Source organism: Sycon ciliatum, chromosome 2 (genome assembly GCF_964019385.1).
Source record: "Sycon ciliatum chromosome 2, ocSycCili1.1, whole genome shotgun sequence".
In the NCBI taxonomy this organism is placed as follows: Eukaryota; Metazoa; Porifera; class Calcarea; order Leucosolenida; family Sycettidae; genus Sycon; species Sycon ciliatum.
In genome coordinates, this window is record NC_088644.1 from 24,719,010 (window position 1) to 24,740,810 (window position 21,801).

At 47.8% G+C, this 21,801-nt stretch overlaps 1 protein-coding gene across 1 annotated transcript in view; it reads right to left on the reverse strand.

Annotated features, from left to right (window-relative positions):
* Window positions 1–9,315: 9,315 nt before the first annotated feature.
* LOC135810453 (uncharacterized) overlaps window positions 9,316–21,801 on the reverse strand; it is a gene marked incomplete at its 5' end in the record, with an annotated part of 60,845 nt that continues 48,359 nt past the window's right edge. Inside the window, 14 exons of the mRNA XM_065323946.1 lie at window positions 9,316–9,765; window positions 10,674–10,749; window positions 11,518–11,653; window positions 11,790–11,941; window positions 12,669–12,797; window positions 13,124–13,258; window positions 14,806–15,301; window positions 15,942–16,044; window positions 16,590–16,720; window positions 18,635–18,720; window positions 19,211–19,320; window positions 19,631–19,828; window positions 20,139–20,208; window positions 20,527–20,649. Of these exons, the coding sequence (XP_065180018.1) occupies window positions 9,689–9,765; window positions 10,674–10,749; window positions 11,518–11,653; window positions 11,790–11,941; window positions 12,669–12,797; window positions 13,124–13,258; window positions 14,806–15,301; window positions 15,942–16,044; window positions 16,590–16,720; window positions 18,635–18,720; window positions 19,211–19,320; window positions 19,631–19,828; window positions 20,139–20,208; window positions 20,527–20,649 (2,022 nt within the window). The remainder of the gene's footprint in view (window positions 9,766–10,673; window positions 10,750–11,517; window positions 11,654–11,789; window positions 11,942–12,668; window positions 12,798–13,123; window positions 13,259–14,805; window positions 15,302–15,941; window positions 16,045–16,589; window positions 16,721–18,634; window positions 18,721–19,210; window positions 19,321–19,630; window positions 19,829–20,138; window positions 20,209–20,526; window positions 20,650–21,801) is intronic.

Genomic DNA, 21,801 nt, shown 5'->3' on the forward strand with positions numbered 1-21,801 from the left:
TGTGTAGCCAAGATACCTCCAAATGTGGTTCTTAAACATATGATGAAGAAAATGCTTAGTATCCTCCTTCCAGGAGGCTTCTTTGGGTCAAAAACCAAATTTTTTTACCATTTTTTTACCGAAAATCAAGAAATTGTACACTCACTAAATACACCAGAATACCTCTTATATGCCTGGTGACCCTACCTAAAAACTATACCAAATTGGAGAAGAGACATCACTCCACCATTCTATGCATAAAAAACAGGGTGTCCATGGACCTTTTATTTTTACTTCTTTAGGTGGGAGCCTCCTTAAGTTAGTGGCGAATGCAGACCTCACAAGTGAGCTCCAGTATAGCTGTATTTTTCATTGCAAGCCCTCCTCGATTGATGTGTTCGTTGTTCAAACGAAGTGGACATTCAATCATGAAGGCAGAGGACATAGGAGCCTGATTGGAGTTTCTCGTGGCATAGGACGGCCACACAGAGACACTTTGGGATTTTCTGAATATAAAATACCCTACGCACGATGCTGAGATCAATTTGTGCGATATCAAATTGTTTGTGATCTACCACATCGAGCAGAACGGGATCCAAACACAAGCTTACCGACGGTTAGGCTGCCGACCTGACTGGACAAATGATCCCTGGCTTCACCCGACGCCAGAAGTCGGACACCATGTCCTTTGCCGCGACGTCCATCTCCAAAAAGAACTCCATCTTCGTCGTGAAAAGGCTTGAAATACTCAATATTCAACCGAGATTCGCGGTCTCACCCTTTCTCAGATCAAATCATTTTTTGTTGTAGCAGTTGCAGGGCAGATCCCTGCCACTACTTCAACAGAAGATGGCTCTAAAGCATGCCTGGAACAAGCCATATCGAGGTTGCAAGCCACCCCTCTCAGCACTTTTTTTGAAGAAATTCGAAATTTCAGTGGTGGAAGATATACTATGGAGAGAATTTCAAAAAGTATGTTTCGCGGAGCGATCGCTCAACCTACGTCATTCAAACTTTGCAGGATGGTTCAGACGTACACGTACATGCTAGGCATGGAACCATAGCTGACACACAGAGTCACACACACAGCAGATTCGTGTGCACAGATACTAAATTAGTGGACGTCGTCATCTTCTTCCCGCTGATCTCAAATGTACTATGCCGTGACGTGCTATTTCGCCTGACAGATGGGAGCTTTCTGACTGACAGATTGAAGAGAGAGGGCCCCAAGACGGAGCCTTGCGGAACCCCCTGTTGCTGCTATATGTCAGGCCTTGCTGTGTCTTGGTGACCACACGTTGCTTCCTGTGGGTAAGGTAGCTACAGAACCACTGCAAGGCAGTACCACCGACACCGATCTCCAGAAGTTCACTCAGTAGAACTTCATGACTAACTGTGTCGAATGCCTTAGACATGTCTAGAAAGGCAGCTACGACATAATCACCATTGTCCAAGGAGAGCATCCAGTCGTTGATCACGGGAGTGAGCAAGTCCTCGCAGGAGTGGCCTCTGCGGTAGGCAAATTGCTCAGCAGGTAGGGGTAACAGTGGCGGTGGTGCATTATAGACATAGTACATTAGTTGGTCGTGTACAATATGTTCCAGTAGCTTAGACATGTGGGACAGGAGTGATATTGGTCTATAGTTGGATGGGACTGACTTATCTCCACGCTTGTAGATAGGCCGCACATTTGCTACAAGTTTGTATGTCGATGGAAAATCGCCAGACGTAAGAGACTTGGTAAATAGTTTGGCTAAAGATGGGGCGATCTCATCTTTGATGAGCTTGTAGGCCTGGGCGGGGATGTTATCAGGTCCTGTGGCTTTACGACTGTTCATTCTCTCACCAGCTTCTTCGTGAGAGTTACTGGTGACCGCACTCGGGGAGCAGCACATCACCTCGTTCGAGTACCATTTTGGCCCGGTCCTGCGGGTCGAGCGACCATGCAGTTCATCGGCGCAGTCCTGTGGAACCAGCTCCCGCCTGATCTCCGTTCCGAGCCCAGCCACCTTCAGTTCTGTGCCCTGCTAAAAGCGCATCATGGCTCCGCTTAAATGCTTTTCGGCTAGTGTGTTTCTGTGGTATAGCGGACTGAAGAATAGTAAACGTGTTTTGCAATATATGTATGAACCTATTTTGTATAGTATGTTCCCATTCCGTTTTTGCTTTGGTGTAGCCCTGAGGTTGATTGCTTATTTATTTCTACCCTTCCTCTCTCCATACTTCTGTCCCCCCCCTCTCTCTCATTCCTTCTGTCGTCCACATGTATCAAAGGAGGCGAAATCGCCTGTTTGTGGTGCGACGTTAAATAAACTTCTACAACTACAACTACAACAACAGAATGATTGCCCTCTAGTGCGCCTCTCGGTGCAAGTAGCAGCCGACTGGAGGGTGAACATTGAGGAAAGAAGAGGACTTGTAAGCTGATGAATACAGCGGAAAACAAAAATAAAAAGCCTCAAGTAGTGTACTGCCAGAAAGTGATGTATCGTTGACAACGTCTGTAAATGTCTTTGTGATGTCGGCTACTTCGGCAGCAGGTTCCTGGTTGATTTTAATTCTACCCAGTAGATTGTTCATGACACTCCATTGCTCTCTTGGGTGGTTTCGATGATTGATTAGTTGTTGCTGGAAGTATGTAGACCGTTTCTTCCTACAAGTTTACATTGTCTTCGTAGAGTTCGGAAATGTTGCAGCAGGTCTGAGCGATCAGGACGTTTTATCATTGCACGGTGTGCTCGTTTACGCTTGAATAAAGTCTGCCGGAGCTCATCGTCTACCCAAGGCGATGGAGTATAGCTCTTCTTGGCGTTAACAGTCTTTAGTGGGCAGTACTCATTCAATGCATCACTGACTGCATCCTGCCAGTGTTCAGTATAACTATCTAGAGACATCTGTGATGAACTGCGTGTGATCTGCTGGTGGAGAGTAGACATATGTATAGCAGCTGTCTCTTGGAATTGCTTAATCTTCAACGTACGCAGCGGTGGCTTTCGTACTTGTACCTGTCTGTTTGTCTTGAGCGTGCTGGTGGTAGCATGGATATTGTAGATCCCGCCAGATGTCCCCCTCCCGCTGGAGAATCGCTTACAGACACTGCCGCTGCAAGCTACGGCTCCGCCGAGCCAAGGCTTCGCCGCCCGCTGTCTATTGTTCTGTGTGTCTGTCCAGGGTCGCCAGCCCCGCTTGCATAACATCCTGCCGGATGTCCACCTCCCGCCGGAGGATCGCTTACCGCCGCAAGCCACGGCTACGCAAGCCAACGCTTACGTGCCCCTCCATGCGTCCACCCACAAGGCTAAGTATCTATGGATTAGGCCAATAGCAGAGGCTCCCAGCCCGCGAGGCTGGGGAGGAGGGGGCTCTCGGGTCGTATTTGCATTAGCCCCACGGGACGAGGGCGAACCTCGGCCAAACCAGTACAGGAACGCCCCGCCGAGGTCAGGGGGGGGGGGGGGGGAGATCTCCCACTAGCATAACCCACGGGTCCCCTGCTTACAATCCGCAGCCACGCCGCCGGGCCAGTGTGTTCCGGGAGGCGGGCCGCCGTTCGGCGACTCGGCGCAGGATGCATACACCGCAGCTTGGCCGCCGTGCCATGTTGCCTGTTTAGGGAATGTGCACGTGTGCGGGCGTATGCGTGTGTGCATTTGTGTTGCATGCGCTTGTGCCTGTGTCCTCTTAGGCTCGCTAGCCGCCGCTCTCTCAGCGCGAGAAGAGCACCTGATTGCCAACTCAGTAGCCACTGGCACACAGCGCACGTACGCCCCAGGCTGGCGTGCATTCCTGGAGTTCATGGGTCGCATGCGCCGCGACGCGCATCACCCAGATCAGAACGATGTCATGCTGTTCGCTGCCGCAATGTCTCACTCAGTCAGCGCCAGCACCCTGAGAGTCTACCTGGCCGCGGTCAAATACCACCTCCTCCGCATGGGAGGCCCGGTCGGGGTTACATCCTCAAGCAGCATCACAGCCCTGCTCAAGGGCTTAGAGAGGGAGAGAGCGTCTCTCCCCAGGCATCCGTCAGCACGCCCTCAGCGCCAAGCAATCACCGTCCACCAGCTGAAGGCTCTCCGCCATTTCTTGGATCTGTCCTTGTACTCTCCGACAGACAGACTAATGCTATGGGCTGCTCTGATGACAGCCTTCCACGGCCTGCTGTGTGTGAGTGAGTACACGTCGCTGTCACCACACGGTCTCGGCGGCTTCAAGACGCTGAGGCGCGAACACCTCCAACTAGCCCAGCAGGAGGCCTCTCTGCAGCTCCAGAGGACGAAGACATCTCAATTAACAACAGGCGGGGAGGTAGCGCTGCATCGCTACGCTGACCCTGCACTATGTCCCGTCCGAGCCCTGCAGGCTTACGTTCGGTCCAGCAAATGGAGCAATGACAAGCAACCCCTCTTCAAGTTTCAGGATGGTCGCCATCTCACGCCGAACGACATCAATGCTGTCCTACACAAAGTGCTAGGTCCAAGCATCAGCAGCCATTCCTTACGCGCCGGGGGAGCCACACACATGGCGGATCGAGGCGCCCCAGAGTATGCCCTGATGGCTGCAGGCCGCTGGTCCAGCGGGGCATATCGTACGTACATTCGCAGGCCCGCACGCAGGCATGCCACAGCACTACTAGAGCCTGCGTGTCGCAAGCCACTCGGTACCTTTATTGGAGGCACGGGTGCTGCCGATGGGCGCCGCATAGTGCACGCACATCGGCACCATTGAACTATTCATGTGTACTAAGATTTAGTGTTCCGCTGCCATAGCAACCTAGTAGTACACGTAGCCGTTCCGACGGCGCAGGACCCCGCGGGTCGCTTCTGCTGTCCTTGCCTCCCTGATGCGCGATATGTGTACATCATAATAATCATGACCTCATACTGAGTACATGTACGTCATACTTGATCACCGATCACAGGCTCATGATTATTCATGCTGGAATAAACGCTTGCGACACCCCACAGGCTCGTCTCTCTTGTGTGGCATGAGGGTTAACACTTCTTCGTACTGAACTCCAAAAAAAGGCACCTCGACTGGGTTTAGAAGTGGACTTTTGGCGGCATATCAGTATTCGACCCGGGTCAACTGTCTTCATGTAAACGCTCACCTCTTTTGTCTATCGTACAGACTTTCAACCCAGGCTGAACTCGACCCGGGTTGAAATTTCTCATGTAAACACAGCATAAGTTTGCCCCATTGGGCGCTTTCGATTACACGTTTACACAATTCTGGAACTGGGTTTTGTAATTCTCGAATGACCAAAATGTACGAATTCCGGCCATGTAAACAAACGACTGGAATTCACAACGCATTTTATTCATGGCATATCACAAACAAAATAATTGGTCTGTGAGAAAGGGTTTGCTCCCCACACCTACTACTTCGTAAAATAATTGGTCGTAAAAAGATATCACGTACACTCTCTCGCGCGCGCGCGCGCGTCGACCCAGCTTCGCGTACTGGTCCCGGATGATCCCGGCGAAGGCTCCATGTCGGCAACAATATTGGGCTTCGATAAAGCTGAACGCGTGTGCGAAAGGACCACCCAAAATGAGCCGGTCTAATCATCTCCCAGGGGAAACTCAACAGTGGCAATTAGCTTTTCGGGAAGACAAAAGTAGCAACTACATGCAGTTTTAGCCCTGCTTTCGCGCCACACCGGCCAGGGAGGCTCTTCCTTGACTTGAGTCATACATGGCCAGACCGGTAACACACCGAGTGTGCTGGCGCCAGAATTAGAGAAATTCCGCCCTCTCTTCAGAATTGACGGAATTGGATTCAATCAATTCTAACGACGGAATTTGTGTAATCGAACTCTGCATCAACAATAACTAATTCTAGAATTGACCGATTTGTGTGTAATCGAACGCGCCCATTGTAAAGAACGGCTTTAGAGGATGTCCAGATTTGGGTTATTGTAGGCTATCACTAGATTTATATTATGTGGGTGGCCCTATGTGTTTATAAGCGTACTGCTGGGTAGAACCCCATTATTTCCCAAAGACGTAGTCTAAATTGAAGGGTGTTCCATTATAATGGGAGGCTGTAGGGTTGAGATAGCAGACAGTGGAGGGCTAATGATTCGTAATGAACAGCCTAGCTAGAGAAATACAATTATGCTGAATGTTCCAGAATGGTCCTTTACTCAATAATACCTATAGCCTCGAGGTATGCCTTGAAATACGAAATATACCGAAACAGAAACACAAAATAAGAATAAGCGCAACGCTCAAAGAAGAAGGACAGAGGCATGTCAGTGAGGAGTGGCATTGTGTTTGGTGTCAGAGAAGTGCGTGCAAATGTGACTGTGAAACAGGGACTGCGAGGCTGTGGCTCTCAGGTCTGCGGGCAAGGCATTCCAGACAGTAGCGGTGCGGAAGAGAAATGACCTCCCGGCGTGTTTCCCAACCCGTGTCAGAGTGAATGCGAGTTGGCGGCGGCGACTACGCGTGGGGCAGTATCCCGGTGCTTCAAAAAGTTCTGGTTGGGTGGTGACCAGATGGAAGAATTCCATAAGGCAGGCGATCTTCCTGCGCCAGGATAGACTTGGCCACCCCAACTGTTTAAACAATGATGACTTGGGCTCGTCTGATGGGCAAGGGCATCTCTCAAGCCGCATGACTGTGCGAGCTACTCTGGCTTGCAGCCGTTCAAGGGTGAGCCGCTGTGCAGCAGAGAGGGAGGACTCCCATACTGGGGCGGCATATTCTGCTGTGGGGCGGACATACGTAAGGTACAGCTTCCTGACGATGTCTCCTGTTAAACGGTCAGCCATATGGCACAGAAGAACGCAGCGCTGTCTAAACTTGCTTATTGTCTGTTCAATTGTCTGTTCAATATGCTCCTGGAAGCTAAGTGTTTCACTCAACAACACTCCCAGGTGACGGTGACTGGTTGACGGCTGAATACCGCGGATGATCTCTGCAGCTCAGGCAGTGACAGCATCCCAGGAGTACTTCTGAAGTGCTGTGCTGATATCATTGCTCCGTCTGCTGCTGCTCTTTTCAATTATCCCGTGGTACAGTACCCTCTGCCTTCAAGCTTGCACACGTATCACCGCTAAAATCTGAATCAATGCCTCACTATCCCGTGGTACAGTACCCTCTGCCTTCAAGCTTGCACACGTATCACCGCTATAATAAAGCTGGTGACCCAGCAGTTCCCACTCACTTCCGTCCCATTTCCCTTCTCCCAATCCTGTCCAAGCTATTAGAGAAGCTGGTGCAGAAGGAATACTTGTATGATGTTGTATCAGTCAGGAACAGCACTGAGTCACTTCCCTCCACTCAGTTTGCATTTCGCAGCGGCCATTCCACTGAGGATGCACTAGCTCTCATCACCAACCGTATCCTTACTGCCCGGGACAAACGAATGTACACAGGTGTCTGCTTACTGGACATGTCAAAAGCATTCGATAAAGTTAGGCATCACCTACTAATTCTCGACCTCTTCGATGTTGGCGTCACGGCCACAGCCCTGCGGTGGTTCATGACAATCATGTCTTACCTCTCCGAACGGACCCAGCGTCTGTGTATCGGACCATCACGCAGCACCATCACTCGCTGCACCTGCTGAGTGCCACAGGGATCTGTGCTCGGCCCCATTTTGTTCAACGTAGACACTCGGGAAATACCCTATGTTGCTGGACAAGCTTTGTCTTTGCAGTTTGCAGATGACATTGGTCTCACTTGCAGCAAACCGACTAAGCCTGAAGTGTCTGCAATTCTGTCTGCGTCAGCTTCAGCTATTGCTAACTGGCTAAACGACCGTGGCTTGATCCTGAATGCTTCCAAAAGCCAGGTGATCTCCATTTCTGGGAACCTACCTGAGAAGCATACTCCACTCTCGGTTAACTGTAACGGGACCCTGCTGCCACTTGTGGAGTCTGCCAGGTACCTTGGAGTAACATTTGATAGCAACTTGTCTTGGGATGACCACGTAACCCGCTGTGCAAACCGTGTATCACAAAAGATCGGAGTCCTGTGGAGGATGCGGCGTTGCCTCAGCACACAGGGTCGGATAACTTACTTCCAGTCCATCATAATGCCCGATCTTCTATATGGATCAAATGCATTCTCGACATCTCTGGCAGCCAGGCACTGTCATCGACTACAGGTTCTGCAAAACTGTGGTGCCCGTGTAGTGTTCGGACGCCCGCCATGGACATCCGCACATGACCTACTGGAGCGCCTCTCACTGTCGGGCTACTGAAGTATACAAGAAGAAGCTGGCATTCCTTGCATGGCGCTGCCGTTACGGCCAAGCAAGTCCTGAGCTTCAGGTTCTCTTGCTGCCAGCTTGTGGCCGGTCCACGCGCCTGGACTCCGCATGGGTCTCTGCCTGCCACCCGCCCGCTGCAACTCTGGAAAGGGGACATTCGCCTTCCAGGGTGCGCTATGCTGGAACAACCTGCCTAGCAGCTCCATCCCATTCCTCGTCAGTTCCGTGCTGCAGCAGTCTCGTTTCTTCTATGAACTGAGAACATTGCAAAGCAATTGTACTGTCGTGGACATGGAAATCCGGTCGCACGTCTAGCGGCCCCAGGGCGATGGCCATGCAGCCGTGGATAAGCGGTAGGTCTACACACATGCATTTATGCGCTGCAGCGCGTGCTGGTCGCATCGGATCTAATCAACATGTGCACTCACGCAGCGTTCTGAACGCGCTGAGGGCGCCGGCCCCGGTCAATCGACTGGATTTCCATGTCCGCTACAGTACGTGTGGCTGTCAATGTACATGTGTGTGTGTGTGTGTGTGTGTGTATGTGCGTGTGTGCGTGCGTGTGGGGGGAGTATGTGTCTGGGTATGTGTGTGTGTGTGTGTGTGTGTGTGTGTGTGTGTGTGCGTGTGTGTGTGTATGTGTGTGTGTGTATGTGTGTGTGTGTGTGGATGTGTGGATGTGTGGGTGTAGCTATGCAATGCTTCGATTTCTCTCTCTTCTCTTCTCTTCTCTCTTCCTGTCGGTGTCTCCCGCTTCTGGGCCTGTTGTTGTTATGTCTACTGTGTCTTGCCGCTACTCCGGCTTTGTCCGTGACCACGATGTGTCGCCGCCTTTTCTCCTTTATCCTTTCCTTTCTCTTTTTGTAAAAGCTTTCTTCTCGCCGTGACCACGATTTTTCTTCTTTTTCTCCTTTATTCTTTTTCTTTCCTTCTTTTCTCTTCTCCCTTTGCTGAGAGCCTTCTGTTCCATATTTTCTTTTCATCTGTGTCCCCATTCCTGGGTTCGAGCGTTGAGCGTTGTAACGTTGTAGGATTGGAACAAATCAAGCAAGTACGGGTTTGCTGACACGAGGGATTGTGCTTTTCAGTGCATGAGCACAGCAGACAAGTTACGGATTGAAGTCAGCAAACACCAGTTCAACATTGGAGAGCTATCAGCAGTGATTTTTCAATGGCTATACTCTTGCAGAATGGATGAAGAACAAAAGGATTGTGATATGGTGCGATATAATTATGCGAGAAGGAAGACTGGAAAAAATGAAGAAAGAAGGAGGGTTGGAATGGATGAAGAAGTAAGATTGGGAAGGATGAAGAACAAAAAAAACTGCTAAGGGAAAACAACTTTTCATCTGGGCAACGGATTGGAATGAAATGGGAAGCTAAATGAAAATAATACTTCAAAGAAGTAGAAATCGAATCAAAAGATCTACGCACACTGAAAGAATATAATGAATAGGTTGCTATATGTCCTATTATCAGCCTAGATGAGCTAGAACTGATGTTCTGGAACACCAGTCTCGAGCATCTTGCTGCGGATTGTATTCATGATGTCAGCACCTGTTGCATCTGTAGATGGAAACAGGGAACAGCATAATATTAGCAAAACTATAGAACTTATATACAATGGTAAACCCAAAGCATAGTGTTGCGGACATTGAAATCCGTTGAAAAGTTCAGCGGCCACGCGCTGTGCTGGCCGTGCACGCAGCTGTAGGCACAGCTGGCCAATTTTGACAGTGCTACAGTGCGTGCACACGTTAAAGAGCAAGTAAGGGCGCCGGCCCCGGTCATTCCACCGAATATGTCCACAACAGTAGCTGTAATAATTGTCATCTTTGCCCAATGCTGGTTCATGCAGCGTTGCGCAAAATAAAAAAGGCAGGTCATGGAGTATCTGGAGTATAGCATGTGGAGTATGGAGTCTAGCTACTAAGTTGAGTAATAACGCATAGGCTGGGCTGGCTTTGAAGGCGTTCATATGGCTCTGAGCGTTACACGTGCTGCTCATACACAGTGTTGTGGATGGGTATTTTGAGTACATGTACAGCATGGGTTTGTGGTTTGGGTGCACAGTTGTGTTGCTGTTGTGTTGGAGCCGGTATTCGTCTCGAGCCTTCCATGTTCAATTCTATTGCTGCCGTCTTCAACAGTCGTTTGCTAAAAATAGTGTTAGATTGTGGTTGAATGCACCTCTACAGTGCAATTATGCAGATGGCAGATGGCTGGGTACAGGAGCTGCAATCGGCCAGTACAACAACAGCACTACTGAAAGTGTTGTCCGCAATAGTTTCTAAAGAAGTATGTCCCTGGGGGTCTGGTCCAATGTTCTACCAGCCACAGGCATTAAAGCAACGTTGAAATTCTGGTCTAATGTTCTACCAGCCACAGGCATTAAAGCAACTTTGAAATTCCTTGAATCCTCTCTCCCTCTCTTTCTGTCTGTTCTTCTCTCTTGGGTGGTAGTGATTACTTACTTGGTGAAGTTTCCTTGACCTTGAGGTAGAGGTCGGCAACGGTTGTCATTGCTTTGTAAAGGAAGATATACTGGGCCTGGACGAGGATCAAGAGCATAAAGAGCACATATCAATGTCTTTTAAAGGATCTCACTAAAAATCATCCAAGATAGCTGTTCAGTATAAGTAAACAAAAGCAGAGGACACCTGACTTTGGAGAAGCAGAGTGAATAAATTACAATACATGTAGTCCTAATTTTACGAAATTAAAACACAAATACCTCTTAGTGTGGATTATAAAAATACTACATAGTACAGGGAATAATTTACTTTCAATCTTTTGCATAGCAATTCCAAAATGGTGCGTAGCAATTTTCTTCAACACTTGACAACCGTCCTTCTGGAGAGCTGATCAGAGTGCAAGCTCAAACCACAAGTACACTGTAACACCTTAGTTGCAAACCTAGCCTGGTGCCAGGATGCATAGCCCAGCACTTTCGAAGTTTCGTGCATCTATTTTATCCCTAAGAGACACACCCGGCATGTACACTGTGCATCATAGGGCACAGTGAACAATCAATATGCATCGCAGTTTTCTGCGACACATTTCTGAAGTTGCTTCGCACCTCAGAAGAATTGCGTAGCAAACTGCGATGCGATACCGGTTAAATTATTCTATGTAGTATCACATTCTTAGATGGCTAATATACACTAGGCTTATTACACACCACGTGCTGACAATTATCAGTGATATACATAATAGAGATTTATCATGCCTATTGTACTATTTCAGCTTTGAGTTGAGGGAGATCAGAACCACCAGTGCAAGTTTACAAGATGCACAGAAGTGTATAAAGATGCCTACCTCAGTCTGGACCATCAAGTTGCGCTGAACACGCATGGCACAGATTGTTCCATAGACATCGATAGTTGGACGGTGTACCAAACGTTGCAGCAACGTGTCAACGCAGATGAAAGTACCCGTGCGACCAACACCAGCACTGCATTGTAGGAGCATCAAGAAAAGAAAAGAAAGAGTCCAGCACCTTGCTTTTCAAAGGCCTATTGTACTTCAACACGGGTAAATGAAGTACTAGAGACCAGAAGACCACTTTGAATAAATGCATCAGTTCTTACCTGCAGTGCACAGTAATAGGTGCGTGGCAGTTGTCAGGAACATATTTGCGCACTGTGAAGACAAAGCGGATGAGAACGTCTGATGTGGCCGGCACACCATGATCGGGCCAGGACTGGAAGGCCAGATGATGAACAATCTTCTCATCAATACCCTACGGAAAATAGAGGTAGCATTGAGTAGGACACATATGCTGGGTTAGTGTACATATGCTGGGTTAGTGTACATATGCTGGGTTAGTGTACATATGCTGGGTTAGTGTACATATGCTGGGTTAGTGTACATATGCTGGGTTAGTGTACATATGCTGGGTTAGTGTACATATGCTGGGTTAGTGTACATATGCTGGGTTAGTGTACATATGCTGGGTTAGTGTACATATGCTGGGTTAGTGTACATATGCTGGGTTAGTGTACATATGCTGGGTTAGTGTACATATGCTGGGTTAGTGTACATATGCTGGGTTAGTGTACATATGCTGGGTTAGTGTACATATGCTGGGTTAGTGTACATATGCTGGGTTAGTGTACAGGAGACACATTTTAAAGTAAAGACAAGGACAACTGCAAAGAAGAGTATAATATACCTCACGATCAGGCTTGCATGCATCATGAAAAAGCATTTGCCAAACAAGTGCTGTCTTTTTGTTCGAAGTTGTTCTCTGGCATGCCTAGACCCCTGGAATGATTCCATCTGGGGGATACGTATGCATTTTGTTGCACCTACGGCAGCTTTTAAAAGCACACAAATTAACGTTATCCAAACTTCGAGGCCCCATAAGTACATTGTACATGTACAAGAAAAAAATATCAAGAGAGGTTTGACCTGGCTTTTTATCAGAAAGGCCCAAACTACTATATAGACCAACAAAACACACTCACATTATAGATAGAGATCTTTCGGACATGCCAGTCATTGTTGCTCGTGTCCTCTGCCAGCAGAGTAACAGTGAGCTCCCCATGACCAACTGGTTGGTGAAGTTCTTCCGGCCAGTACTTGTGACACTTGATCTAAACCAGCGAAAAGAAGAAGAAGAACTAGTCACTACAGCGTGCCCTGGTCTGTTTAATCGCTGAACATCCTTACAGCTCAACAATGTTTCTTGTTGAAATGTTCTTTTCTAGCTGCGTATATGCATCAATGGAGCATTTCTCTGCACTCAAACACATCTTCTGAATGGTAGAGTAAAGCTTTCGAATGAAGGTACTTGAAAACCAGAGGGGGAAAGGGGATCGGCGTGACTCAGTGTTCCCTGGCAGCAAGAACACTAACTACAAGGAATATTATCTTGGGACTTTTGAACTACCACCATAAGGCTGAGCAGTAAACCACTTACACGAGAGCGTTCCATGAGTTGAGTTACCATTGCAATAACCGGAACATTGTTGTCCCAAATCATGTACCAGAAGTCTGAAGCAGTCTGCGGCAGTGGTCCTTGGCAAGCAATGTACACCTTCCTCCTTTCATAACCCTATTGAACAGTACAGGAAAAGGCCAATAAAGTATGATTTTGAAAACCCTCAATTCGATGAATATTATTGTGATGTATCGGGGCTCCCCCGTACTAGGTATTAAACAAAAAAACTACTGTCTGCACTTCATGGCACATCATGGAACTAGCCAATACAAGGAAGCGAGAGCAAATATGCAATTAAAGAAAGAAGGAAAGAAAAAATACATATCGGTACAGACTGGGGCTTTTGTGCGTGCGGTGTGTAGCTACAATGAGGGCTGTATCCCACCAGCTTGTGTAGTGGTGTCACAAAACGCACGACTTTCGATGTCTAAAGAAAATGTTGAACGGCGTCGCCTGGGATGACAGCTACAACATAGCTTAGTGATAAGGGCATCACTGGCCTAAAGTGAAGGTCCCTGGTTCGAGTACTGGTAGTGAGTCAATGTTTCTTCAGACGTTTCTCTTTTTAACACCCATAACTGATGAAAGGATGATCATATATATGTGGTATGAGTTTATTGTGAATAAAGCACTGCGAACACCAGACACCTTTTAAGTAGAATTCGAGTTCTTCAAAGACGATCACCTAGTCGTAAAAATACTGCTAGAAGATACTCAAAAGTATCTAGGTGAGGAAAGGTGGCCAAGGCTCACGAGTGTTTGGCTAAAAGTACAGCAACGCCTCACTTCTAGAATGTAATACTGTAACAGTAAGCATACTAATTTACTAGCAGCTCCAGTCAACACAACACATCGAACTCACTCCTTCTGGACTAACCAAGAACTGAGGGGAAACCCTCGTCGTGGCCAGCTTCATATTTCAGAATAAATGCAGGGAGTCATATTCGACTCCCTGCTGTGTTCAGAGTACGGTGTGGGAGGTAGAATAAGGATGTGTGTAGAGAAATAGTTGTCCATTATGCATGAATAATAATAAGTAATTCGGGGATCACCATACAGAGCATGCAGAAAGAGTGTAAGTCATTATGTGATTGGAAGGCCAACGGGAATGGGGGAAGCAGTCTCTAAGACCATTCCCGTCACAAATACACTGTGTGAAAAGTGCTGCCTAGTGAGTCCTGGTAAGCTGCCAGTTAGTGCAGACATCTCAGAAGGCATGCAATGCATATTATGCAGCCATTTCGAATCAGGGTGCGTGAAATGAAAAAAGACATGCACCTATAGAACATGACTAATTGAAGCTAACATTTGCTTATGTATACCCTTCACATGCATGAAGCACTGTAAAAGCAGAAATTTTCGGTGGTGTAATATTTTCGGTATTCTCCAAAATTGGCGGTTCGGCGGAGGGAAATTTTTTCGGTAAAATCCGTTTCCAGGCAAGTGTACTTGTACTACATGCATACAGTACCGGCAGTACCGACATTTTCGGTGGGTTTTATTTTCGTTAAAAATTGTCGGCACCGAAGTTACCACCACAAACACCACCGAAAAATTCTGCTTTTACAGTAGGTGTGTGTGTGTGGGGGGGGGGGGGAGAGAGGGGTAGATTTCACAGGCCATCACGCTCACACTAAGCAAACGAAGAAAAAAGAACTCACGTGTACAAAGTTTCCATTGACATAGTCACTAAGGCCAGGGCGCGGTGGAAGTACAACACGAGAGTGGTCGTATGCCAAGATGTTGGTGTAGCGATTCTTTGGCTTGTTCACTTCATGCCTGGACACGGTAGCGAGCTGTGTTGTACCGACTGTTTTGATGAAATCAAACTCTTCAGCAAAGACAAGGTCATCATTGGCACTACGCAACCGTGTCTCTGCTTGCATGTTGGTGATATCGATAGGCTTACTCATGATTTCATCTTGAACTGGCAGAGAAAGCCTTCTACCTTGTCTTGAGTCAGTTGATGTCCGTGATCTTGGGCTGCTTGGGATTGGTGGGGGAGCACCTAATTTGGCTGAAGGACTTCGTTCAGGCACACGTGGTGTGATGCTCTCTACAACTGGCTGTCCAGTTCGGGGTTTTTGGGGCTTCATGGGTACAATTACGTCAGTCTTCTTTCTCAAAGACTTTTCGAGGCTCTGTATGTTCACTGACCTACACATACAGGAGCAGAGCAACAAAACACAGTGTGAGCACCAAATGCAGGACAAAATAACTTCTAGTCTCCTGCATTGACTCCCCAAGGTCAGTGGTGATCAGAGCTGGTACTGGGGACAACTTAGGAAGCAAGACGTTTGTATCGTAATATGTGCTCCCTACATTCACAAGTAGCAGGATCCAAGGGCACGTGGCCGTCCCCGTCACAACTGGTTTACGAATTTAAAGGAGGGTTCCAATATGTCATGCAGTTCTCTCTCTTCCTCTCTTCCTCTCTCTTCCTCTCTCTTCCTCTCTCTTCCTCTCTCTTCCTCTCTCTTCCTCTCTCTTCCTCTCTCTTCCTCTCTCTTCCTCTCTCTTCCTCTCTCTTCCTCTCTCTCTCTCTCTCTCTCTCTCTCTCTCTCTCTCTCTCTCTCTCTCTCTCTCTCTCTCTCTCTCTCTCTCTCTCTCTCTCTCTCTCTCTCTCTCTGCCTGCCTGCCTCCCTCCCATATTTCAAACTCCCACTACCCACAGGAGTTTTGCCTGAATTTTGTAGGATGAATGTTGTAAGAGCCTCAGGGATACAGATACTAGATCTTTACCGTGAACTCATCAACCATGCCAGAGACTAGATTCAACACACGTTGGATTGCTTACTGTGTCTGTAGTTTCCTGTAGTACAAGAATCCAACAGCCACTCCAGCAAGGACCAGAACCACAGCAATGATGGCTCCAATTATAGCACCACCAGAAGAAGAGCCTGAACAACAACATTACACACACAGTTTGGACAACAATCCGCAACAAGATTAAATTTTATTGAAGTCGTAACAAAAGACACAACATAAGAAAGGCGTGCGGGGCAGGGGTGGGGATTTATTGGATTGACAGCCATGCATAGTCAGGGTAGGAGGTCCTTGATACATAGCGCACCCGCCAAGTAGTGTTGGACAAGTAGTTGTGAGTATAGGCCAGGAGACACTGGCTACAAAAACTATTCATAAATGCTACGACAGGCACATCAAGTACCAGCCGCAGCCAGGGGCGTCGGAACCAGTGCGGCATGTGCGGTTAAAGCCGCACCAATAATTTCATATTGTAATTTTTGAAGCAATGAAATATGACCTGTTTGGGCCCAATTTCCCGTGGGGGACGCCCATAGGACCCCACCTCTCCATAGACGCATAAAAAACCAAATACCTTCCGACGCCCCTGTCAGCCATGCTCGAGCAATAAACATTATGCATGTCGAGCTAAAGGAACGTGATGGAATTTCAAAATTTTCAGTAGATGTTTATCTCATACCTGGAGGAGATGCAGTGCTATAGCTTCCAGCCACAACAACACTTGAGTACTGGCGGGAAGAGGTCAGTGTAGACATGTCTTGACTCAAAGCCTGTGGACTAGGGCCCTGTGTGAGAGCACTCACGGCAACTCTGCAAGCACAATGATTAGAAATAGAAAACAGTTGAGACAACAGGCAATAGCCACAAAGAATGGTCCAGAAATTCTCCTAGAGATACCTTAGTTTGGAGACGGAGAGGTTTAGAGAAGGATGGTGTTGTAAGTCGACTACAATGGCACACTAGTAAAGTTTCTTGAGCTAGAAATGGGAGTTCTCGTTTTATCGATGCAATCGACATGGGGTGCATTATTCCCCCACACGAAGAACTCCTCTTTCCCGATCTCAAAACATGTAGAATTGTACACTGGAGTGACGCTGTGTACTAGCCAGGCATTATAGTTGCAGGAGAGAGAGAGAGAGAGAGAGAGAGAGAGAGAGAGAGAGAGAGAGAGAGAGAGAGAGAGAGAGAGAGAGAGAGAGAGACAGGAACATGGACAGCGTGAGCATGAATATTACTGCAATAACAGGCATTGAGCATTGTGCGCAAGACTAAATATCTGGCTTATAAATTCAGGGCTGGTATTTGGGATCACAAAACGGCAAACACGTCAGAGGCCATCTTGAATCACTCTACGTCATCAGATACCCGCACGTGATGCGCATGCGGGGCCCCGAGATCGCGACTGTGCAAAAGTGTACTTGCCAGTGCAGTCTTTGACCTAGCTGCAAGAGCAAGTGCTAGTTTTTATCATAGTTTTTATTTTCGGTGGTGCTTGAACTAGTTCGAACTGCTTCCCTTCGACTTTCTTTGACAGAGCGGGTGCTGTTAGGGTTTCCTGTTGTCAGTTTGTATCCACCACCGGTCTTGTTTGTGAGTGCTTGTACAAGGAGGTGTTCAGTAGTTATTTTCAGTCCGCGCCATGGGTCGCATCCAGGGTAGGAAAAAGTCGCACTCTGACCGGCTTGCTAATCCCGAGTCGAGAAAGAAGCGAACTAGTGGCCAGTTCGGCTCAGTATCATGGCCAGCTGGACGTAGATCAGATCGCCCTGAGGTCGAACAAACCGACAGTAGTCCTGAAATCCTTACCTCGCAGAACATTGACGATGTGGAGCGCGGTGTTCAAGAACAAGGAACCATGGTAATAATTGGATTCGCTCCAGAAAATTATTCTCGTGGTTCCCGGTTCCTTTCCCATGACTCTAATATTTCCTATGGTCTGGATACGTGCATCACGCTGAAGCCTAGATGAATCAGATTGTAAGTCAGTCTTCTCTCTAGCTCAAGATTTTGCGAACATGTTATCAGTGAACAATAAAAGCAAAGGACACAGTGCAACAAATGGAAAATGCACGTCTCCTTCTTTTCCTTGCCGTGTGGACTGCACTGTCACAGTCTGCAGTTCTGACTGGAAGGTGTCTTCCGTTTGTGAAAGAACCAGCGCAAATCGCGCGTGGCGCGGCGTCCTTCAAAACGACACAAGTGAGCTCTACATGAGCCGATTTTGACAATCGATGGCTCAAAATTTTCAGTAGGAGATGCTTCATACTTTGACCGAAGCGAATTTCGCCAAAACGATCCTAGATGTGGGACACGTTTACCGAGTTTGAGGGTGTTATTTGAGGTCTAAATTGCGAAAATCAAAAAATCCTTCGGTGAATCCCTTTGCCCCTTTCCCTTTGCCTGCAAAATCTCAGCCTGCTAGAGAGAACTGTGGCTCACTTGCGTGGATATGAACAGGCCAGAGTCGACGCGAAGTACAGCAAGATTCCCTGTACACAGCATGGTGTGGCACATGTCACGTGAACCAAAATGGCGCCCACGTGTTTCTGTACAAGTACTAGCCCTGAAATTTGTGCACGGCAAGCCCTAGGATCATCTCCAAATATGGACGCATCACACACCAGGACACAAGTGATTGTTGCTACTTCTCTTTGGCACGAGACAACAAAAAGCACGAAATGCGAAGCAAAAAGAGACCCTGAGTGACATTCAAGGGTAGCTTACCTAAAAAGGCCACCAGCGGGCAGAGGAGGGTTACACACTACCGTGCAGGATGTTTGGTCATCCTCTGCTCCAAGTAGCGCTACGGACTGAAGACGAAATATAGAAACAAGCAGAGGGCATATAATGGATGACACTTGTGGGTGAAAAGAAAGATACAATGAGGAGGTTCAGTCTCTACAGCTCAATACCCTTTAGTTACGGAAGTAACATGTTCCCATCAATCGTATTACACCACTCACGACCAAGCTGCTGCTCTATTATAGGAATGAAAGCTGATCCGTAGTAGACTGTGGGTCGCAGCACGGCTTGAACGTGGTACCCTCTGTTTCTCATTCATGGTACCCTCTGTTTCTCATTCATGGTCTTGGACCATGTCACTATACCTGCCTGGGTTGACATTTTCTAGCTTTGGCCCTTCTTCTTAATTTTAATCCTTGGCTCTCCATCCGAGTCAAACTCTGGACAACTAGTCGCATATAACCACTGTTCATGATACTGCACATGTCCAAGTAGTGCAGATGACCCTGGACAAACTAGAGAGAGGTAGTCAGACAGTACGTATAACTTATAACCTACCGTGGATCCGGTTGCTGCTGAGATCCTGTCGCGGGCTCCATACAAGGCGATGTAAGGTGGACAGGGACAAGTCGTGCACTTGGCATACTCAGTGTATGACACAGCAGTAGCTAAATAAGGTAGAGACGTGAAGCCAAGAAGAAAAATGGAACAGCCAAAATCAGTGATGTTGACAAATCATAAGGAAAGAAAGTGTCAACATATCAGTGAACAAATATTGGAAGCAGAACAAGGATAAGCAGAACATGCAGACGTGGTGTAAGTACAAAGAAAACTAATGTGACAGCTGATGTTGTCACCCTGATCCTGACATAGATCCTGAAATGCATTGTCGTTTCATGAGTTCGAGAGACTAAAAAGAGAAAAGCCTGGACACAGTGCTTGAAATGGTCAGTCAAGAACAACATTAGAGCAACTTACCCTCGCTGTACTTTCCACCGCACGCCACGGCCACTTCTATCATATAGTATTTGATCTTGCCGTGAGTCTCGTCATCTGCTGGAATGGTAACTAGGATATGGCGTGTGGAATCATAGTTTGGTGCAACTGACACAAAGATATGAGGTGGTATCGTAGGCAACATGGCTGTTCCAGTTGGCAACTGCACGGTTGGAGCAGCTGTAGGAAGAAAGAAAAGAACATTCAATTCAACTTTGCAGCAATGGGGGCAGGTGCATCACGTGGGTCACGTGCAACACTACAAGGACACCCATGCCCTTGGGTGATTCTAGTCATAACTCATTCCGGCAGTCAGGAGGATGAGTTAACGCCAAATCAAGCCCGTGAATCAGCCACAACCGCACAACTACACATTGTTTTTCCCCAAGCCTAATAAAGTCTAAACACTGTTATGTCACTGTGTCAACGATTGGCACCATGACACTTAATGTGCACGATTCACTGTAGCCGGTACACCATCACAACTCACCTTGTACATGACTGGTATAACTGATGACGGTGTTGTTCTTGCTTTGCAAACTACCAACATAGGCGATGACCTAAGAAGAGGTGCAAAGTGGTACAGTTTTACACTCGTGCTCAACTATTCTCCACAGCAGCCAAATGTGTATAACACTACCAACTAAGATACCATTGTGAAGACGTAGAAGCCCTTCTAACTTATTCAAATTCCCCTCCACAAGAACACCCAGAGAAAATGCATGTACAAGAACCACAGATAGAAAATTACCTGCACCTTCAAAAGAAAATCTACACATTTGATTCTAAGCTATTCTAAGCTATTCACTGAGCATTCACACTACTAGTACACATACAGAGCAAAAACTGTAAACAAACGAAAACAAACGAAAACATACCTCAAATGTGTAAGAAGTGGAGCCAATCAACTTGGGAAGTACCAGGGAGAATGCCTTGTCCAGTTCAGTACCATCATCCTCATCCACAGGTAGCGAGTCATACAGTGTATCATTGAGAGTGACCTGCAGAAAGTGAATACGTTTGTAGGATGAGAAGGCATGCACTGATAATCTACAGAAGGTACTTTCAAAATCACTATTCAAGTGGAATAAACACATACACACACACACACACACACACACACACACACACACACACACACACAAACACACACACACACACACTCACTCACACACACACACACACACACACACACACACACACACACACACAAACACACACACCACACACACACACACACACACACACACACACACACACACACACACACACACACACACACACACACACACACACACACACACACACACACACACACACACACACACACACAAGCACACAAGCACAAAAAACTAGCACAGCTCCAGACTGCTGTGGATGCCCTAGCTGAATGGGGCCGGAGCTGGAAGACCGCATTCGAGCCGACAAAGTCGCAAGTCTTGACGATTTCGCATCATCGTCAACCCTGGCCGATTCCTCCAGCCACTTTCAATGGGGTGGCCATAGAGGAAGTGGAGGAGCTGAAGTTGCTCGGAGTGCTCTTCGATCGGAGCCTCTCCTTCCGTTCCCACATTCGACAGGTTGCAGTCCGTGGTCACCAACGTCTTGGCTTCATGAGGAAGGCCCTGCCAATTCTCGACAAGGCCAAGTATGCCGTGTACCGTGGCTCCGTCCGCCCAGTACTTGAGTCCTGCCCGCTTTCATGGTTAGGTGCGTCCCAGTCTACCCTGAACCAGCTGGACCAGGTACAGCACCGAGCCCTAAAGCTCATCGGCCCAGGGGCATACCTCCCAAGCCTCACTGTTCGGCGTCAAGTCGCAGCACTCACATGCCTGTACAAGCTGCATTGGATTGACGGTCCCCAATCCTGACCACCATGACACCACCGAGGGCAGTCGCTAACCAGCACCGGCGCTTCACTCGCCACCAGCAAGAGAAGCAGCACCAGCACCAACTAGCACCGACACTGCCCGCCGGAGCCCGTAATAGTGCTCTCCGATCATTCCCCCATGCCACGATCCAAGACTGGAATCGTCTCCCATCTACCCTGCTACGCAATCTTCCCATGCAGAAGGGAATGCAGGCATTCAAGGAAGGCACCTACAAGTCTCTCCGCAGTCGAGACTGGCTCTCAGCCACAGATGCCCTCTGAA